This window comes from Myxocyprinus asiaticus, chromosome 28 (assembly GCF_019703515.2).
Source record: "Myxocyprinus asiaticus isolate MX2 ecotype Aquarium Trade chromosome 28, UBuf_Myxa_2, whole genome shotgun sequence".
In the NCBI taxonomy this organism is placed as follows: Eukaryota; Metazoa; Chordata; class Actinopteri; order Cypriniformes; family Catostomidae; genus Myxocyprinus; species Myxocyprinus asiaticus.
Genome location: NC_059371.1, coordinates 6,647,831 through 6,670,266, shown reverse-complemented (window position 1 = coordinate 6,670,266; position 22,436 = coordinate 6,647,831). Strand labels below are relative to the sequence as shown.

General features: G+C 37.2%; 1 protein-coding gene across 1 annotated transcript in view; it reads left to right on the top strand.

The window, feature by feature from the left end:
• The first annotated feature begins 19,097 nt into the window (after positions 1–19,097).
• Positions 19,098–22,436, top strand: part of LOC127418869 (uncharacterized) — a 72,013-nt gene continuing 68,674 nt past the window's right edge. The window contains exons 1-2 of the mRNA XM_051659718.1: positions 19,098–19,262; positions 20,955–21,215. Coding sequence (XP_051515678.1) covers positions 21,038–21,215 — 178 coding nt within the window. The 5' untranslated portion in view covers positions 19,098–19,262; positions 20,955–21,037. The remainder of the gene's footprint in view (positions 19,263–20,954; positions 21,216–22,436) is intronic.

The window sequence follows — 22,436 nt, the reverse complement described above, 5'->3', positions numbered from 1 at the left end:
TGATGGAGGGATTGGGCATTCCTGGTGTAACTCAGGCTGTTGTTGTTGCCATCCTGTACCTGTCCCGCAGGTGTGATATTCAGATGTACCGATCCTGTGCAGGTGTTGTTACACGTGGTCTGCCACTGCGAGGATATTCGGAAGAATCCTGGGATCAGAGCCCAGTGTGACTACACTCATACAGTAGATTATTTTTATGTTTCCTTTATGTGATTTTTGAAGCTACGAAGGTCTGATCACCATTCACTTACATTGTATAAAACAACAGAACTGAGATATTTTTCTAAAATCTTCGTTTGTGTTCTGCAGAAGAAAGAAAGATTGATGAGAGAATTTTCATTTTTGGGTGATCTATCCATCCATCCATCCATCCAAATTTTTGAGTTAGTACTGACATTGGGAAATAATGCAAGCATATCCTCATCATTAACATCTACAGTATAGGCCAGTACCCTGTCAGTCATCAGTACATCCTTGTACTACATTACGAGTCCCCAAGCATTTATTATCAAAAGATTATGTTTCAATACAACACATTACACAGTGCATAATATCAGTTCAAATTAATGCACAGATAAAAAGAAAATCATATTTATAGCATACTCCTAAATATTTCTACACTGTGCATCATATCAAACATTCAGAAACATGAACCCTTTCAGAAAATTACAATTCATACCTGCTCATCTGAAATACCTGCCTGTAATGTCTGCTTTCCTCACTCAGAAAACAACTGAACAGTTCTATGGACACCTTTAACATCTCCACTAACTCCACATATAATATATTGTTTTCAAAATTCATATGATACTTTTATGTTGGAAACAGACCTACAGAACGAAATAATACGACTGTGAAAAATAAACGACTGTGATTGGCCCATACTGGCCAGCACTGAGAAAAGTAACAGGTACCATGTGATACCGCCGTCTACACTAAAGGGGACTGCTTAACATTAGTTGGGTGATACAAACTCATACAACGAAGGGGGGACTTTTTTCTGATTATTTAAAATTATTTGAAAATAAACAATTATTTTCAGTGTTGATAAAAAAATATATAACAGGGGCAGACGGATGATTGGGGGGACAATACACCCCCTTTACAGCATGGGGGGATGTGTAACCCCCTTCCCCCAGTTCTACGCCAGTGCTACAATTTACAAGTTCTTCAAAAGACAGAAATGCTTTTTACAAGTCAGAAGCATGTAATTACGGTAATTCCGACATGATATGAATGCACCAATAGAAGTCTTTAGGGTTCTGGTAATAGAACCCTTTAGTTGTAAAACCTTTCTTTTATAAGAGTGAAGATTTAATCATGCATACCTTGTTGTGAACAAATGTGCCCAGCAAGACAAAAAATGTCTTACAACACCCATTATCAGGCGACAGAATTTTCACTTTTGGGATGAACTGTTCCTCCAAGGAGTGAGAAACCACTACAAATGACTCATGTGCGTGAGCTGATCAAATGATTCGGACAGAATAGCGACCTGATTCAGACTGTTTTGCTATTCTGTTTGACCAATTCACACACACACACACACACACACAAAAAAAAAGACTCAAAAGATGATTCATTAGCGAGTCTGGAATCACTGTTTCTGATTGTAAACAGCCAACAGAATATGTATCACACAACATATTGCACAGGTCAGTATATAAATCTCCTCTTCAGACAAAGGTTTATGATGCCCCTGCACATGTATTCAACTCAGTCATAATACGTTTTTGCCACGGACATGTTTGTGTACAAACACATTGATGGCACCTAATGCACAGATATTTTGACACATAACCAATGTTTTCCGCCTGTTTACATTCACTTAAGCTATAACTAACAGCATTCACATGAATACTCGCAAAGACAAGCATTTTGACTAAATTACTTTAGTGTATTTGTATTCGTATATCACGCATCCGCATAACCGCGAGTACTCTTTACAGATCATGCACACACAGAAAGCATGCAGCTGCCTGTCAATCAAACAGTGCGTGGATACTGAAATCAGTAATACTGTCCGTGATACTTCCGATTGGTACCGTGACATCTGGTTCATTTTAGTTTCGACTACACTCTTAGAAAAACAAGTTTCTTTGGGGTTATATATAGAACCCTTGGGTTCTTTACTCAGCTTCAAAGAACACTTTATGCCAAAAAGGTTCTATTTACTAAAATTAAAAAAAAAATTTAACACTTTTTGCACAAAAGGATTCTTTAGGCTGACAATTGATTAAATTGAATATATATAGGTCCTATGTGCGTATGTATAATTTACATTATTAATAGTTTAATTTATAAATAGTTTTGAACCACCATATTACTTTTGCATTTCATACTAGAGAAAAATAAAACATTTACAATGTACCTTTTCAGCTTTGGGTTTGATTAGAAAAAGAGAAATGACAGATGATCAGATCCAGTGTTCTTTCTCTTTAAGACAACAGGTTAATCTCAATATCAATATTGACTCTTAATTAAACAACAGATGCATAAAATTATGTTTATCATAAACAGCAAACAATTTGAGCATGTAGCGCTGGTTATTTTTGTCTTATCTATCTACTGGACTCGCAGACGTGCAACTCGCGTGAGCAGTGTTGCCAAATATTTCTCATGGAAAGTCGCCAAAGACTCACTGAAATGTAAAAGTAGCTAAATAAAGTGATGATTTATTATGTAAGACGTCAAATTTACATACGTAAAGGAATTGGCGTAAAGAGCTGTAGTGTTGAAGAACCATCATATGTTTTTTATTTTTTATTGAACTAATAATTTAACTATTAGTATTTAACTACTAATCATTTAGCTATCAATTATTGGACTTGTTAAATATTCAGAAAGTTGTGGTGGGCAGTGGGCTAGAATTGTTTGCATGTTTCGTTTTGTAATAATACTACTTTAATGAACATTCATGAATCAAACTCTGCATAGCAAGCAGGGGAAGACAGTGGGGGGATATCTATAATATATATACAGTAGTGGCCAAATATATTGGCACCCTTGGTAAATATGAGCAAAGAAGGCTGTAAAAATAAATCTGCATTGTTTATCCTTTTGCTCTTTCATTTAAAAAAATTCACAAAAATCAAACCTTTAGTTGAAGTAGAACAATTGAAAGAGGGGAAATATCTCATTATTAAATAAATATTGTTATGAATTGGCCTAAAAGAGGACATGTGTCTATATTGTCTCCGCTCACAGTGAGGAGGATGGTTCAAGTGGCCAAAGAATCTCCAAAGAACACAGCTGGAGAATTGCAGAAATTAGTTGGGTCTTGGGGTCAGAAAGTCTTAAAAAAAAACTACATCACCACAAGATGTTTGGGAGGGTTGCATGAAAAAAATCCTCTGCTCTCATCCAACAACAAACTCAAGTTTCTTCAGTTTGCCAGACACTACTGGAACTTCAAATGCGACCGGGTTCTATGGTCAAATGAAACTGCAAACACCAGAGATATGTTTGGCGCACACAGAGATGAAGAATGCCCATGGTTAAATGTGGTGCTGGATCTTTAATGTTGTGGGGCTGTTTTTCTGCCAGAGATCGTGGACATCTTGTTTGCATACATGGCATCACGGACTATCAAATACCAACAGATAAAAAATCAAAACCTGGCTGCCTCTGCCAGAAAGCTTACAATGGGCCCTGACTGGATCTTCCAGCAGGACAATGATCCAAAACAAACATCAAAATCAACACAAATATGGTTCACTGACCACAAAATCAAGGTCCTGCCATGGCCATCCCAGTCCCCTGACCTGAACCCCATAGAAAATATGTGGGGTGAACTGAAGAGGAGAGTCCACCAACATAGACCTCTGAATTTGAAGGATCTGTAGAGATTCTGTATGGAGGAATGGTCTCAGATCCCTTGCCAGGTGTTCTCCAACCTCATTAGGCATTATAAGAGAAGACTCAGAGCTGTTATCTTGGCAAAGGGAGGCTGTAAAAAGTATTGAATAAAAGGGTGCCAATAATTATGGCCATTGCGTTTTGGAGAAAAATATTTGTTTAATAATGAGATATTTACCCTGTTTCAATTGTTCTACTTCAATTAAAGGTTTGATTTTTGCGAATTTTTTTAATGAAAGATCAAAAGGATAAACAATGCAGATTTTTTTTCACAGCCTTCTTTGCTCATATTTACCAAGGGTGCCAATATTTGTGGCCACTACTTGAATAAAAAAACCCCTCAAAAATATCGATAGTTGATTAATAATAGTATCTAGGTTTTAGACGTAAGCTATTTATATTGTACAAGAGTAAAACTCTTCTTCTGACAGATATTTAACACTGCTAGCATCCCTTCTCTTGCTGTTTTAAATAACCTACCTTTTTTTCTTTAATGATTAAATGCTCTGTTCCGCCATCATTAATGCTTAGTGATTTTTGTGTAGTGTCCCATCTGCAGATGTTGCTTAAAGTACCTATTATTTTGTTTCCATTCCAAATCTGTAAACTCCTTTAAGGACAACTCTCACCCACTGTCTTTACTTCACACTTGCATCCAGACATGTCTGCTGTTAGACTGGAGGAGGAATGGACAACAGGCAAATACATAGTTAAGTCAGACAGGGTATTAGATGCTGCTTCTAATTCTTCGTTTGCTGAGTAGAGTGAGTAACATAAGAAGAAAGCTTTTCTGGCATATTTTTTTTAGATTTTCACTATAAATAACTTACATCTAAAACCTAGATATTATTATTAATAGGCTATTGATAGTTTTGAGGTTTTTTATTCAAAGCTATAACCATGTGTAATTTAACATAAGTTTTGAGGAGGATGTTTAGGCTATTTCCTGTGTTTACTTAGCATCTCTTGTAAAACATATTCTAACATTTACTTGGCAAAGAAGAAATGCTTTAGAAATTATGGTTTCGACGTCAGGAAGTGAGTGAAGTCGTGTACACGCAATGGAACACAGACCTCTGTAACCACACCTGCTGCTTAAAGTTTCTATTAAGAATGTCACAGCTTTCTTTTTTGCTTTATGTGATGTCATGAAAGAAAATGTGTGCCCTGCAGTATATTCAGTGTGAGCCAGCATAACCTTAATAATGCTTTTAGTCATTGCTCTGTATAAATTAGGTTCCCGCGAAGAGTATCATGTCTAAACATACATACGCACCACATCTCCGCGCATGAGTGCAAGGTATTTTGAATATGATTGAGAAAGTAGTCAAAAGTAGAGTATTTTAGGTCTACACAACCCCCTTCAGTCGGATGGAAATTTCATTCGGATCCAGCTCAGTCGAATAATTTTTGTGTTTACATGAAGACTTTTCAATCTGATTGAGCTATCAGTTGGATTACACTGTGTAAAAAATTATAATTTTTTTGGTTCCTGGGTAGTAAGTGTTATTTCCTAATTGCTTATGCCTGAAAAGTATAGAAAATGGCTATTATTCCCCACAAACTTTGCTTTTGTGACCAGGACAGTGATATTTTGAAATGTACCTATTTCCAATGAGAAAACAGGTGAATTTGTGTCTTTTCATTCACATAAAGTCAGAAAAAACAACATATGAATCCAAATTAACATGTATTTATACTAAAGAAAATATTGGATTCATATGTTGTTGTTTTCTGACTTTTCTGAAGAGGGACGCTCATCCCTCATGCCCACTTGCTGCAGCTAGAGTATAACGTGATGGCTTGCGACGTAGTCTGTATCTTATCGTGAAGAAAATCGGCTATTCAAGCTCTATTAAGAAGAGGGAGTTTTTTTTTTTTTTTTTTGTGAGTTAAAGATGAATCAAAGTGACCATAAAGTTGAGAGAGTGTAGTCTTTAGCCCATTATACAATGCAAAAAAAAAAAAAAAAGGTTTTAGATTTGTGTTTTTGGTTTATTTTCCGTAATAAATATCCAAAACTCCTTACGTATACATTTTCTTTAACAGCTATACTGCAGAAGATTTTTTTTTACTGGAGAATGTTGAATATAATATTCAATATTTAAATATTTTAAAACATCTAAAAATCCTTAAAACAATATATATTTACCTGAGAAGCAGCATATAAGATATTTAGACTTGCTTTTAGAGAATAGATCTTGAATATAAGTATATTTTGACTTTACGGCACTGGCAGAAGTATAAACAAGTTAAAAAATACACTTATATGCAAAATACACTTATATTCAAGATACATTCTCTAAAAATAAGTCTAAATATCTTATATGTTGCTTCTCAAGTAAATGTACCTTGTTTTAAGGATTTTTAGATCATTTTCATTTAAAAACAAGACAAAAACACTTGATAATATGATTTTTATATGATTCAGTGAATGCCATTTATGTAAATGTCTTTTCTCTGTTCTCCTCTCATATCTTGTCATTCCTGAGGGAATGGAGCAAAAGAGGATGGCCTTCACAGGCTCTACTGATTGGCTCTTGCGTCACAGGTGTTTCTGCTCTAAAGCTCATAAGAATCCAGAACACCTTTTGTGTTTGTCTATCTTCTAGGAGACTTATTGAAATATTGCAATCATTGTCAAAGATGAGAGTGCTGGAGACATTAGGTGTTTTCGTTTTGGTGTCTCTATCTCAGGTAGATTTATGTTTCTGTGTGAACAGAAGACCTATATGCCTTTGACATGTTTATGAATACCAAATGCTAATGGGTTATATGTCTGTAATTTATTTTATAATGTGTTGGTTTTTCTTCTTCTTATTATTTTTTGGCAGATATGGAGCGCTCAGGCAGAAGGTAAGCTAGCTTTGCTAGAAAGGTTTGGAGAGTTCCTCTAATTGCTAGCTTAAAGCAAATCACTCAGATTTGTTAATTGCTCTAATTCCATCTTTCTTAATTAAGTTAATACACAGTCAATTGGTTTAATTCATTTATTTATTTAGGGAGCTGTGGGTAAAGGTTGGGATCTGTATGAAATATAATGTTTTCATCAGGGTCAGAAATTAAGAGGGCTCAGGGTAATAATGCCACTGAAAGTGACAAAATGCCCCTGAAATTCAAAATACGCAGGCAAATATATATAAATATATTATGTGTTAAGGTTGATTGAATTCATGGTTTGTTTGTTATTTAATGCCATGCCAACTTCCATGGCAATAAACAAGTTAAAATACAATAAAAGGTATAGTGATTAAATAAGTATATACTGTATTTTTGATAAAAACTGTGATTGAATTTAATCTATTTATTCGTATTGAGAATGTATATTAATTTATTAATCAAACTGAACTATTTGACATAAAAGTATGACATGTATTTTTATTTGGTTAGAGGAAAATTACCTTTAAAGGTATAAAAAGCCCCTGAAAATAAACAAAACTAAGGGGCATATATAAAATAATAGAAAAGCTCATTTCTGACCCTGGTAATAACATAATATATGGGCACATACTGTATATAGGTTTATTACATTTCACACAGACCACAATGTCTTTTTTCAACATTAATAGTTAAGGTTTATTTTGGCAATATAATAAAGTTTATGTTTTAGATGCTCTGACTGGTCAGTCATTTCTAAACATAAATAGACTTGTGGTGTGACAAGGCATTAAACAAATACAAATATACAAGTACAAAGATGCTGCAAGCTACAACTGAAAATTTGTGAATTAATACACTATTGACCTGCTTCTTGTGATGTCACTGAATGAACACGCCGCAATGTTTGTGACTAAAATTCCATATACCTTCAATGTGCTGAGATGTGGGATGCTACAAGAGTCTCTACTTATAAATCTGCTATTTACTTGCCAGAGCCAAATTTTTTTTTGTAAAGTTATATATTTTAATTGACACAGCTTCATTTCGCAAAATTATGCAGAGAAGAAGGGGGAGAGGGTTTTTTTTCATTGAACACCATTACTTTCTCCCGCTGATGGCCACAAATGTGGCGGCTGCAAGTAAAAATGTCATCACTGCAACAGTTCAATAGTTTAAATAATCAGTAATACAATATACTGCGCTTTACTGTATTATGATTGTGTGTGTGTGTGTGTGTGTGTGTGTATTCAGTACTGTGCAAAAGTTTTAGGGACTTGTGAAAAATGTTGCATAGTGTGGGATGTCTTTAAAAATAACGTCATAATTAGTTTTCATTGATCAATTAATGTCATGCAAAGTCCAGTAAACAATATTTGTCAATATTTGGTGTGACCACCTTTACCTTAAAAACAACACCAATTCTCCTAGGCACAACTGGACACAGTTTTTCTTGGTTGTTGGCAGATAGGATGTTCCAAGCTTCTTGAAGAATTTGCCACAGTACTTCTATCTATTTAGGCTGTCTCAACTGCTTCTGTCTCTTCATGTAATCTCAGACTGACTCAATGTTCAGTGGGGGGCTCTGTGGGTGCCATGACATCTGTTGCAGGGCTCCCTGTTCTTCTATTCTATTTTATTTGCAAAAGGAATGTTTAGGAGTCTAAAATTTATATTTCCTGTTTACACACTAAAGCTGAAGATATAAATAACCATCTTAACACAAAAGTTTTGTAAAACATCTTATGTGCCTAAGACTTTTGCACAGTACTATATATATATATATATATGTTTATTCAGTGATATCAGATAGATAGATAGATACAGTTGAAGTCAGAAGTTTACATACACTTAGGTTGAAGCCATTAAAACTCATTTTTTAAGCACTCCACATATTTAATATTGGCAAACTATAGTTTTGGCAAGTTGTTTAGGACACCTACTTTGTGCATGACACAAGTAATTTTTCCAACAATTGTTTACAGACAGATTGTTTCATTTTTAATTGATTATATCACAATTCCAGTGGGTCAGAATTTTACATACACTAAGTTAACTGTGCCTTTAAGCAGCTTGGAGAATTCCAGAAAATGATGTCAAGCCTTTTGACAATTAGCCAATTAGCTTCGTATAGGACGTGTACTGAATTGGAGGTGTACATGTGGATGATTTTTAAGGCCTTCAAACTCAGTGCCTCTTTGCTTGACATCATGGGAAAATCAAAAGAAATCAGCCAAGACCTCAGAAAAAAATTGTGGACCTCCACAAGTCTGGTTCATCTTTGGGAGCAATTTCCAAATGCCTGAAGGTACCACGTTCATCTGTACAAATAATAGTATGCAAGTATAAACACCATGGGACCACGCAGCCATCATACCGCTCAGGAAGGAGACGCATTCTGTCTCCTAGAGATGAATGTAATTTGGTGTGAAAAGTGCAGATCAATCCCAGAACGACAGCAAAGGACCCTGTGAAGATGCTGGAGGAAACCGGGAGACAAGTATCTATATTCACAGTCTTATATCAACTTAACCTGAAAGGCTGCTCAGCAAGGAAGATGCCAATGCTCCAAAACCGCCATAAAAAAGCAAAAAAGATAAAGTGTACATGGGGACAAAGATCTTACTTTTTGGATAAATGTCCTCTGGTCTGATGAAACAAAAATGGAACTTTTTTGCCATAATGACCATCGTTATGTTTGGAGGAAAAAGGGTGAGGCTCGCAAGCAGAAGAACACCATCCCAGCCGTGAAGCATGGGCGTGGCAGCATCATGTTGTGGGGGTGCATTGCTGCAGGAGGGACTGGTGCACTTCACAAAATAGATGGCATCAATGAGGAAGGAAAATCATGTGGATATATTGAAGCAACATCTCAAGACATCAGTCAGGAAGTTAAAGCTCAGTCGCAAATGGGTCTTCCAAATGGACAATGACCCCAAGCATACCTCCAAAGTTGTGGCAAAATGGCTTAAGGACAACAAAGACAAGGTACTGGAGTGACCATCACAAAGTCCTGACCTCAATCTGATAGAAAATTTGTGGGCAGAACTGAAAAAGCATGTGCGAGCAAGGAGGCCTACAAACATGACTCAGTTACACCAGTTCTGTCTGGAGGAATGGGCCAAAATTCCAGCAACTTTTTGTGAGAAACTTGTGGAAGGCTACCAAAAACGTTTGACACAAGTTAAACAATTTAAAGGCAATGCTACCAAATACAACAAATACAACAAAGTGTATGTAAACTTCTGACCCACTGGGAATGTGATGAATGAAATAAAAGCTGAAATAAATAATTCTCTCTACTATTACTCTGACATTTCACATTCTTAAAATGAAGTAGTGTTGCTAACTGACCTAAAGACAGGAAATGTTTTCTACGATTAAATGTCAGGAATTGTGAAAAACTGAGTTTAAATGTATTTGGCTAAGGTGTATGTAAACTTCTGACTTCAAATGTAGATAGATTTAATTAATAATAATTATTTAGACTAGTATATAACATATAAGTGACTCTTTGTTTTGCAGACTGCAGTATAATTTCTATAACCTCTCCTTCGGCATCATCACTGCTGGTACAATGGAACAGACTCCTGGGAATAACAAATTATTTTTTGGACCTTCGGGTTGTGAACGACACAAGCTCTAACCCAACAGTGGTGTCGGTCCCTGGGAGTGTGTCAACGAAAGAGGTGTTTGGTTTGAAGACGGGGGCACTGTACAATGTCACACTTAAAGGGTTTCTGTATTACTCTGTACTGTGTATCGATACGAAATTAGCAAGAACAGGTAAATGGTCATGTTTTTTTTATTTTTTTTTATTTTTAAACATTTAAATACATATGATCAGTAATTCATTGTTACTGGAAAAATAAAATCTACACAATAAGTACAGTAGACAACAGATACCCTATTGTCAAGAGTATTAAGCTTAAATTTGATATGGCCTTCTTCAACCTTGTTTACACAATCTATAAATTGTGTGCAGATGAGACGATAAAAATTATCTTTTCCTTTTGTTCCCACTACAGTCCCAGGTACATCTCAGATAACCTATTCAAAGGCAATATCAAGTACAGCCATTAAACTACAATGGGAGTTGGTACCAACAACACAACAATACTTTTTGCTGGTAAATTCGACGGGGGAACGGTACAACTTGTCATTTACAATAAATAGTACAGTGGTTGGAAATCTTCGACCGTCAACGTCTTATGACTGTTATGTAGTCACATCTAATGCTGGAGGCCTGGGAGCAAGAAGCAAAGTGCGGACCGTCACTACATGTGAGTAAACTTTACTGCATTCTTTCACTTCAATTCTGAAAAAACAATAAAAAAATAAAAATAATAATAAAGTACAAACTTTTAATTAACTTGATGTAAAAAAGCATTAACCCTTAATGTCTATCAGTGATACAGCCTCCAGCGGTGGTCACAGTACAACAAACGGGGCTACAGTCTGCACAAATCAGTTGGCAACCTGTGAACAAGGTTCTAATCTACCAAGTTACAGTCAGAAATGTGAATTCCCCAAACAGTACATTCTATTCAAACTATGTGTTTGCCAGCACCTTGGATGTGCAGAATATTACACCCTGTTCATCATACCAAATCTCAGTATCTTCAGTTAATGCTCTCTTGGAAGCTGGAGAACCCAAGCAAGTCAACTATACAACAAACAGTAAGCAAACCAGTATTTAGTTTTTATGTATTAACAGATATTTGAACTTATCTCAATGTCAGATTTGATGGCACTCTTGAAACATTATCATTGATACAATGGTGCATGACATGCTTTGCCAAAGTAGGACATCAAAGTTGGTCCAGAAACAAAATTCCTATCAAATAACCCTATTCCTTAACAAGCCCTTAAAATAGATGGAGTTATAGGTTGATAAGAATTTTGTTCAAGCCCCTATTAAAGTTCTGCACAGGCATTCAATTGAAGCTTGAACCCGGCCCATTATGAGACCGTAGGACCTGACCCGACCCCAAACCAAAATCTCTCACTCTCTTTATAATTTCGAGACAAAACAGAATGCAGGTGCGTTTTTAAAAATGTAAGTTCTTTTTTAACCTAACACTGTTTTATGAGGCACTAGACGTGCACAACAGTCCAAGACATCTGCCCAGTGTGTGTTTACATAGAAAAACAATTGCAAAACAACACAGACACACAAAAACACGTTCTGTGTGAACAGCCTCTGCCCGAATCAAGTTGTTAAAATAAAAATCAAGATGACATATTAATTAAATGTAGTCTGTATTATATATATATATGATGTTATGATATGTTTTGATATTATCAAAATATTTATAATTATTATAATTATAATAATTGTTTTAATTATTTACAAACATGAACCAATGCAAACCTGAAGTTATATACTTGAAAAAACGGACCCAAACCCGCCCTGACGGGTAGTTGACCTCTATCCCCCATCCTCAGGCCTAAGCCTAACCCTATTCCTAGAATCTGATTGCTGGATAGGAATGTTGTTCAAGCCCCAACCCCTAAACCTTACCCAAAACCTAACTCTAAAATCAGATTGGTTTATAGGAATGTTGTTCCAAGGGTGTTGATCCAGGAATGCATGCTTCTTGGGTAAATCAGGTTAAGCTAGAAATGGTAGTGTGGTAAGATAAAGGCCTTGTGGAAAACTGTAAGGATGTGTTATCTGGGTAGGGTTGGGAATCGTAAGGAATTTTATTGTTCAGGTTCCGATTCCGGTTCCTTAATGGTTCCAGTATTTCTTTTAGTACTTTTTTTTTAGAGAATTATTTAGAAATGGGAAATGCAATTCTTATTGTATTTACTACCCTCTGCTGTCTGTTACTAAATAATGTATCATTACTTGTATACTGGAAGTGTTGTAGATTCAAAAGAACTGGCTCATTAGAATGGTTCTTTCGGGATCAGACTATACCGGAAGCACCATATGTTTTGTGCTGTTGATTCAAAAGAACTGGCTCATTTGAATAATTATTTTGGGAATCGAACTGTACTGGAACGCATAAGTTTTGTGCTGTAAAAAAGAGCCGGCTCGAAACTTGTTTGATTTGGAATTAAATACACTGGTAGAACTGTGTATTTTTACCCTGTAGAGTCAGTAGACGGCAGCGCTGCTGCAGAGATGCGCTGCTGCAAACACTGTCAGAGTATTTGTGGACAGTGTTCCAGCCGGCGAAAAATTGCACGCTGGAGAACTGTTAACGGATCCGAAAGTCACAAAGATCATACGATTCCTGTATTTTTTAAAGAATGGAACAGATTCTGAACAAGAACTGGTTCTCGGTTCCCAACCCTATACTTGGGACAATTAAGTCTGGCTTACTAGTATACTGCTTTTTACCCACGCAAACATTTTAGTTAATAATATAAATTGTGTATTCAGCTTAAAAGGCAAGTTCACTGAAAAATGAAAATTCTGTTATCCCGAACTTTTATCTCTGTCAGCTTTGAGTCCAGTGACGTCCATCTCGGTGAAATACAACTGTGCTCGGGCATCTGCTGTGGTCTCATGGACTGCTGTGCTTGGAGCCACAGCCTACCGGGCTATTGCCATAGGCCATAATGGTGCACTTCTGTCTTGCAATTCCAGCACTACAGAGTGCCAACTCAGAAATCTAGCGTGTGGGGAGAGCTACGACGTACACGTCACAGCCATGTCAAATGCCTGTGAGAGCACTGCCAATGCCACCACATCCTTCCAAACAGGTGAGATGTTAGGACAACAGATCTCAGACCAGTTTTCCACTCATCTTTATGAAGGGTCCCAGTGTTGCCACTGAATAAATGGCAAGAACAAGACCCTACATGTGACAGCAAATCAGTTTGTTCATTTCTAATAGAACTTTTATAGACATCTTTTATAACCTTATTGGCAGCATTTAGGGTAACTAATCTGAACCAGAATCCATATTTTTGTGGCCATTGTAGTTAAGTATCCTGGATATTTATACCTCTGCACCTCTGATTGTCCATGCCCTCTTTTCATTTGTGATATTTGAAGACACCCGATCCCCAACATACTCTCTGGAGATGGCATTGTTTTTGCTGAGTTATTTTGAACAGTCCCACAATAGCAAGTGTTCCTTTCTGTTGTGCTGACCCATTTCAGAGGGATTTGTGTTGTTAAACAAAGAGCCATGTCACAGATTGGGTGGGGAACAAGAAATCTTCCATTATTTAATAACTGTGTGTATTAGTTACATTAAATATATGGTGCTACCAAAGCTGTTGGCATTTATCTTGATTGTGAAATCACATAATGGTCTGAAAAGGGGCTTTGTTTCACTTACTGATTTTAATTCTCGTATGAACTTCCATGCTGGTACAGGCTGGTTTGTGCTGGTTTGGTGCTGATGTAGCTGGTGGAGCAACATTGCCATGCTGTTCACCATCAAAAATGCTGGTCAATCATAGTCTATCCGGTGAAGCAGGTTGAGCAAGGAAATCTTGCTGGTTAAGCTAGTTAAGAGGCCAGGAAGAACACACCAGCAACTAATGCCAGGGACCAGCATCGAAAACGCAACATATTCTGCTGAACTAGGGATAGTAATAAAATTACCAATGGTTTCTCGGAGGCTAAGTGTTTGGCCAGACACATACTCTACTCAAGTAAACAAATCTAGACACAAATGCTTCATTCCCGATGTACACACAGTATAATATGCATTCTTGTGTTTATAGCTATAAGAACACCCAGTCATCAAGGAGGCGATAGAGTTACCTTAAAATTAACAGCCATTAAACTAGATGTGTTAAAATTCAGGTACAGTAGCTAACTATAAACTGGTTGTCAATTGATTTAATTTTGTTATATGCCGATAAATTAATACAATTAACCACAATTAATAATTAATCGCAGTTAAAGGGTTAGTTCACCCAAAAATGAAAATTCTCTCATGATTTACTTACCTTTAAGCCATCCCAGATGTGTATGACTTTCCTTCTTCAGCAGAACCGAAATGAAGAATTTTATAAGCCCATTTCAGCTCTTTTTGTCCATACAATGCATGTAAACAGGTGCCATCAGGCTGCTGATTGTTTGACGGTCCAAAAGGCATATTTAGGCAGCATAAAAGTAATCCACATGACTCCAGTCGATCAATTATGTAGCAAATCGATATGTTTGTGTAAGAAACAAATTGATAATTAAAACATTTTTAACTTTAAATGGTTGCTTGCGCTGGATTGCTGTTTGAAACGACCTAACTTTCGCATGACGTTTGTTCCTCTGTTGTAAACAAAGTGTACACTTCTGACTTCCATTACATGCCATTGCGCTTATGTCACGCGACGGTAAAGTGATAAGTCGACTGCTGGCAGGAAGCGATTTTTGAAAGTTAATAAAGATTTAATTATCAATTTATTGTTTACACAAACATATCGATTAGTTCAAAAGACACTAATTGATCGAATGGAGTCATATGGATTACTTTTATGCTGCCTAAATATGACTTTTGGACCATCAAACAGTCAGCAGCCTGATGACACCCTTTTACATGCATTGTATGGACAAACTGAGCTGAAATGTGCTTATAAAATGTTTCACTTTGGTTCTGCTGAAGAAGGAAAGTAATACACATCTGGGATGGCTTAAAGCTAAGTAAATCATTCAGTTTCTTTCTTTAGAACCTTTTATCAAAGAAATCTCTTTAAAGCACAAGCAAATAAATAACAGAAAATAAATATGAGTTCTCTATCTAAACACTCAATACTATTAAATAAAATCCTTCAACTGATTATATTAAATAATTTTTGTATGTTTAAAGCATTGTTAATCATTTTTATTTAATAGTAATAAATTATTAATTAGAATTAATATATCCCAAACCTATTCATTTTTATTTGAACTATAACCACAACTATGGGTTGCTGGTCCAGGATGGCTACATGAGATATCTGCTTCTGTGAGAGCGCAGATGTCAGCTTCTCCTTTTCACACCACAGGTGATAATAAAGCGACACAAATAGACTTAACAAATCTACCAAGCATCCCGTATGTGCACTGTCAGGACAAGCAAGATATATATGTATATATACAGTATTTCTTTTACGTGATATTTTTTATATAATTAGTCGCACTGAATTAATGCGTTAAATTGACAGCCTTACTAAACATCTCGACAATTTAACTAATTTGTTTTAACAAGATTTTCAAGACTGTTGCTCCACCATCACCGTAGCTGACCTGAAAGAGAGAAATAATGTAGAAGACAATTTACACTGAGAACACAGTTTGCAGAAAGATTTGCGTTCACGTATTTGCGTTGAGTATGTATCAGGAATTGATAATATGTAAACCTTGTCTGACTCAACATCTGAGAAACTAACCATAAACATTACAAATCCTGTTTAGTTAACTCCCAAAATTATTTGTATTTCTCCATTTCCTTTTCACACCAAAACTATCCCAGGTCTGGTCCATTTTCTTGGAGAATGTGTTGCATGTTCTTTAGGTGGTACACACCCATTCCTCTGTGACAAAATATGTCTCCAGACATGTCTCCAGAGAACAACTCTTTTTTTTACTTGTGTGGTCTTTATTACATGCATCGCTCTTTTCAGAGGAGCATAACAATACACTGAAACCCATTATAGAAATTAAGACAACAAGATCAAAAAATCGAAGACACCAGGGACTAAGTTTTGCTTTCGATTGCCCCTTGTGTTTGTTCTGCCTTTCATTCTTACCTAACCACAATTTAATACTTCTCTTTTCTCACACACATACACACTCTCACACTTACTCTCTCACACAGTTCCCTGTGCCCCAACCGATCTGATGCTCTACCGGGAGTGCAGCAGCAATGTCATCGTTTTCTCCTGGGCTCCAAACAATTACTCAGCCTATTTCTTGGCACGGGCTGTCGACTCCACCGGCAAGGTAATGGAATGTTTGACCACAGAGACATCTTGTTTCTTCACTGACACAACATGTGGACGTCTTTACAACTTTACCGTCTACGGGTCTTCGTCAGCGGTCAACGGGCAGTGTTACAGTGCAGTCAGCCCAGCGTTGCAAATACGAACTGGTAAACACAAACTTTGCATGCTGTCTATGTGTGTATGTGTGGGAGCACATAGTGTGTCTCATCGACTGTGTTACCTGATCACAGTGCTCCCTCTAGTGGATGGGAGAAGTATGGTTTAACCAATTGTACAGTCACTTAGCAGGGTCCTGTTCTTTAAATTTCGGATTCATGTGGGTCAAGTTTTGGCTGGTTAACTTCAGCAGTTAGCCCCTGATGGTAGACGCTATAACTACACCATTATGGAAGCTAAGAGTAAACATGTCATTAAATTACAGTAGATGTTTCACCATTGACCTAAAAACAGCTTTTAGGCTTGACTATGTAAATATATAGCACAGCCTCTCGATTCTGCTGCTCAATTACAACTAAATTAACTTTATTTACATCTATATTAACTTGTTGATTGTAATGTGCACAGAACATTGACTATGTCAATGTCAACTCACTCCTCAGCGCCCTGCCAACCTAGAAACATGCGCACATCAACGGACTGCGTGTCAGATGTTCTGACCTGCAGCTGGGATGGTGCAGATGGAGCGCTGCGGTACACGGTGGAGGCCTTTGGTAACCATGGAAATCAGAGCCACTATGTGTGTAACTCAGTGACACAGAGCTGCACTTTCGCTGGCATAAACTGCGGGGAGAGTCTTAGCATGCTAATCACAGCTTTCAACGAGGAGTGCACCAGTGCTCTGGTTCTGGGAGAGGTTGCACAGACTGGTAAGTGAGAACGCCCCCTACAGGACAAACAATATGAATGTAATCAAATGATTAGTGCTTCAGGGAGTGCTATTTCCACATAGATTTGTGAAATTCACAATTTTATTAATTCAGAAAAATCTGGGTCTGGAATGTATTTTCAACTATTCATATACTTGTGAAGTGCAGATACCTAGTCCACTGTAGCTTATACTGGAGCATTTGACTAAATAGTAGGTTGAAGTGAATTTGTAAATAGTTAGCATTATCTATTTTATTGTTTTATTTTAGAAATAACTGTTTATCTTTATCTAACATCTTGTTTTTTTTTTTACATGCTTGACGCTCACACAGTCAATGTTTGGAATTGATAGCCGTATTTAATAGCAGACGTGAGTCTCGATATCCTGTTCATGCAAAAGCTTACAGTAACTGCTGAAAACTATCTGAATGAATGAATAACTGAATTCAGGGGCGTAGATTCCAGGGGGGATGGGGGGAGGTAAACCCCCCACCACCACCCCACCCAATTATTAAAACATGCCATTAGAACCCCCCCCCCCCCCCCCCACATTATAAATACCATGATCAATGGAAACATATAAATGCTTTACGCTGCAACCCCCCCAATGTTCAAGTAAATTGTACGCCCATGATTGAGTTCATAACTGTATTAAATTCTCCCGATAACCTTGAGTAACACCTGTTGTATCAAAATTGGCTACGTCTAACAGGGGAAAATTTGATAACAATTGATGCCATGTTATTAAATGAACTAGTGCAATGGAGCGAGTTCATCCATCAGATCATAATTAATCAACAGCGGCTTTGAATGCCTTTTAACCGAGTGCAGAGCTCAGCATTTGTGTCGCACAACTCGTGTCAGCGAGCAGCTCTGGTGGAAGACAGTGGCTGGGTCATTGGATGTCACACAGCTAATATCTCCGTCTCTGTGAATTAACAAAACCCCACATGAAACACACGAGACACGCGTGTTTTATAGTGCATTGTGTCTCTCACATAAAATGACGTGACGGACAACTAGTTGTCGGGCACGGTTACGTACACACAGCACAGGTTTGCAGAAAATGCAGTTCTTATTCCTGAAAATTTACGGCTGTCAGTTCGGTTATACAATGCGGTTGTCCCTCTCGTAAATAACTGACTATGCTGTCAACTTTTGGTCATATGCAGTGTTGGGTAAGTTACTCAAAAAAAGTAATTTATTACAAATTACAAATTACTACTCTAAAATTATAATCAGATTACTAATTATGCCACAGCAAATACTGTAATTACATTATTAATTTACAGCTTGTTTTTCTCCTAAAGGATTTTAAAATAATGTCTATATTATATACAGCTAGAGAGTTTTTCTTATTGGCCATGCTTAGATTTTTTTTAGCTGTTTACAGAATCTAGGGCTTTCATAGAAACACCTATTTCAGTGATATTTGTTGTGTAACAGGAACATTTTGCATGTGGTAAAACAAGAAATAATGTAGCTTTAAATCTACTTTTTTCTAGTTCCCTGTGTACCTCAGAATGTATCTGCGGTGATGGACTGTAGCTCAGATTCTATCATTCTGACCTGGAAAGTCGCATTTGGTGCTTTATTCTACATCGCCACGGCAATAGATCTGTCCGGGGTGACTCGCACTTGTAACTCAGAGAATGCAAGTTGCCAGATCACTGGCCTCCAATGTGGAGCCACGTACAGTGCCTTTGTGATCGCATCCAACTTGAAATGCAACAGCTCTGCCAGTGAAAACATCACTGTAGAAACAGGTACAACACACACACATGCAATTGCTGCATCAATTGTGGGTTCTTTTGATTACATTTTCCAAATGCGTTTCATCTACTGTATGTTTAAACATTCCTCACATATCCTTGCCTAAAGATCTTATCATGGGCATGATAAACCTTTAAGTGGAGTTTAGTATAATGTCTAAAGATGTGAAGTTTTGACATTATGATCAGGGTTTGAAATGAACTTTTTGGCTCACCAGCCACTGTGGCTAGTAGTTTCCAAGGTACCTACCTCTCAACATTTTCACTAGCCAAAATCCCCCACCTCGCAAAAAGTGATAAAGGTAACTGGAGACTGTAACTGCATGCATTTTTTTGGACATTATTTGAACAAGAATAATATTAGTTTAGCAGGACACAGGCCTAATGATTTAAGTCACATTTACAATATCTATGTCAAGCACCGTTAGAATAGGAGGAAAATCTGTATTAATCCCTTCATTCTAAATTGTACTTGCCTATATGAAAGTTTACCATAGTTCAACCCTTGTTTAACAGTGGCATTTGTAATGATAAGGCCATTATCACAGGAAATACCATTGATATAAACTATAGTATTTGTAAAAAAAAAACAAAAAAAAAAACACCAATAGCCTAAACACATTGAGAAACCTTTAACCTTTAATAAAAATACATTCTAATAGTAAGGATGATGATGTGTATTTAAAAAAATTATCATATGTATTATTTGTTTCCTCTTTACATAGTCAGTGCTATTTATAATGAAGGGGCTGTCTAGCAGTTTGAGGGGTTTGATTTCCTCCATATAGAGCTTTATAATAGAATGTTCTCTGTAGAATTCAAATGAGTCACATAAGATTTATGGTCTCCTCCGGCCACACAGATATCGAGTAACGCTCGACTGAATCACGCAAGTTTCGCTCTGGAGCACACTGATTGTACATGTCCACTGTTTTCAGTTTATTCCAATGACAATCCACCACCCAATTTTTTTCACAAGGGGTCCATCCGCCAGACTGTTAGTGAAGGGTACATTTATACAGTAATGCCATGCTCCTTTCAGAGTGTCCACATCAAGTCCTTCGGAGTGAGTAGGGCATAGGAATGATCACTTTTGATTGGAATTTTCCCAATGTTTCAAGCTGTAGATTCAAAGGGACTGACTCATAAGAGTCATTTGTTCGGAAATCGGACTACACTGGTCACACTGTATGTTTCTTGCTGTAGATTCAAAAGAACCAACTCTCTAAAAGAGTAATTTCTTCAGTAATCAAGCTACACTGGTTGCACTGAATATTTTGAGCCGCTGATTTAATAGCGGTGTTGTGTGCAAAGTAGAATATCCCTGATTTTAATTTTTTTTATACATTTATTATAAATGAGAAGTTAAAAAATCTTAGTTCTTAATAAGCCCAAATCTTAGTAAGTCCAAAATTGAGAAATTCCAGCAAGTTTAACTTTTTTAACACACATTCAAATTAGGAAACAGTAATCAAAGAGACAGAATAAGAAAGTTTAAAGCATTTAAAACTATGATTGAAGAATTACCCATATGCAAAAGAATAATAACCTTGACCTCTGACTCTTCAAAACCAATTTCCTGTTTCATCTGCAGTGGAAAACTTGTTCAAAGATCCCTTCTACACATTCCACCATTACCATTCCTCATTTTCTCGAACCATGTGTCGTCTCTGCCCACTCTTTCAGCTCCTTGCCCCCCTGGAGATGTTCGAGCTGAGCTGGACTGTCAGGAGAACCAGGCGTTAGTGAGCTGGCTCAGATTACAGAGTATGATGTCCTTTACTGCCACCTTGCAAGACCAGGTCGGAGGTCTTCTCAGTTGTAGCAGCACTGCCAGCAGCTGCAGAGTCCCCAACCTGAAGTGCGGCCAAGTTTATGCCGTCAGGGTCACACACCATGATGGAACCTGTCTCAGTGTGCCTTCAAATTCCACACAATTGAAGTCTGGTAAGTAACAATTCCCCATAGTAAAAAATACTATAAACATCATAATTGCATGTTTAGTCTACTTTACTCTTGGGGTTAGGTTTTTTTTTTTTTAACACCTAACCCAAAGTATTAAACTTCAGCATGTAACTTCATTTTTTTTTTTTTTACTGTATTTTAATTATTATTTTTTTTCCTTCACCTGTACTTCTTGTCTAACTGACTCGGTGATTGTATTCATACTTTGTTGGATCTTTGTAATTGTGTACATATTTGAACATTTATATTGAATCTTCTGTTTTTCAACAAAAAAGTCCACAGTATTTGCACAATGTGTGGACTTTTCTGGTGGTCCCTTACAACACCCTCCACAGTATTAGCACATTTTAGCACAATGTGTGGACTTTTCAGATGACCCCTTACACATATGACAAATTTTCAACCTAACCCTAACCCTAACGCCATCTGACCAGCTTACAGGAAAAATCGCGTCCCATATTGATTTGATACGGGACACATCATTACATATTTAAATATGAGATGATCCCATATTTTATGGGATGGGCGGCAACCCTACTGGAGATCTAATACATTCTCATGAGCAAAGTGTGGATGCGGAAAATCGTGAGTTTATAGGGGTGGAAAATCGGGAGAAACCCAGAAAAACTGGGAGTGTTGGCAAGTATGCGCAGAACACCCTAGCAACTGCAAAGCAGTGCCCTAGCAATGACCTAGAACACCCTAGCAACCACTGAGCTACAACATAGAAACCACCCAGAACACTCTAACAATGCCTAGAACACCCAAACACTCTAACTATGCCCAGAACACCCAAACAACCACTAGCAATGCCCTAGCAACCACACAGAACACCCTAGAAGCTGCATTGCATTGTCCTAGCAACCACGCAGAACACCCTAGCAGCTGCATAGCAATGCCATAACAACCATACAAAACACCCAATAACTGAATTGCAGCACCCTAGCAACCACAAGAAACCCCCTAGAACACCTTAGTGACCACTTAGCTACAACATAGAAACAACACAGAGCACCCTTGCAACCACATAGCAATGCCCTCGCAACCACGCAGAAAACCCTAGCAGCTGCATAGCAATGCCCTAACAACCACGCAAAACACCCAATAACTGAATTGCAACACCCTAGCAACCACCAAGAAACCACCTAGAACACTCTAGCAATATCCAGAACACCCTAGCAACCACTTAGCAATGTCCTAGCA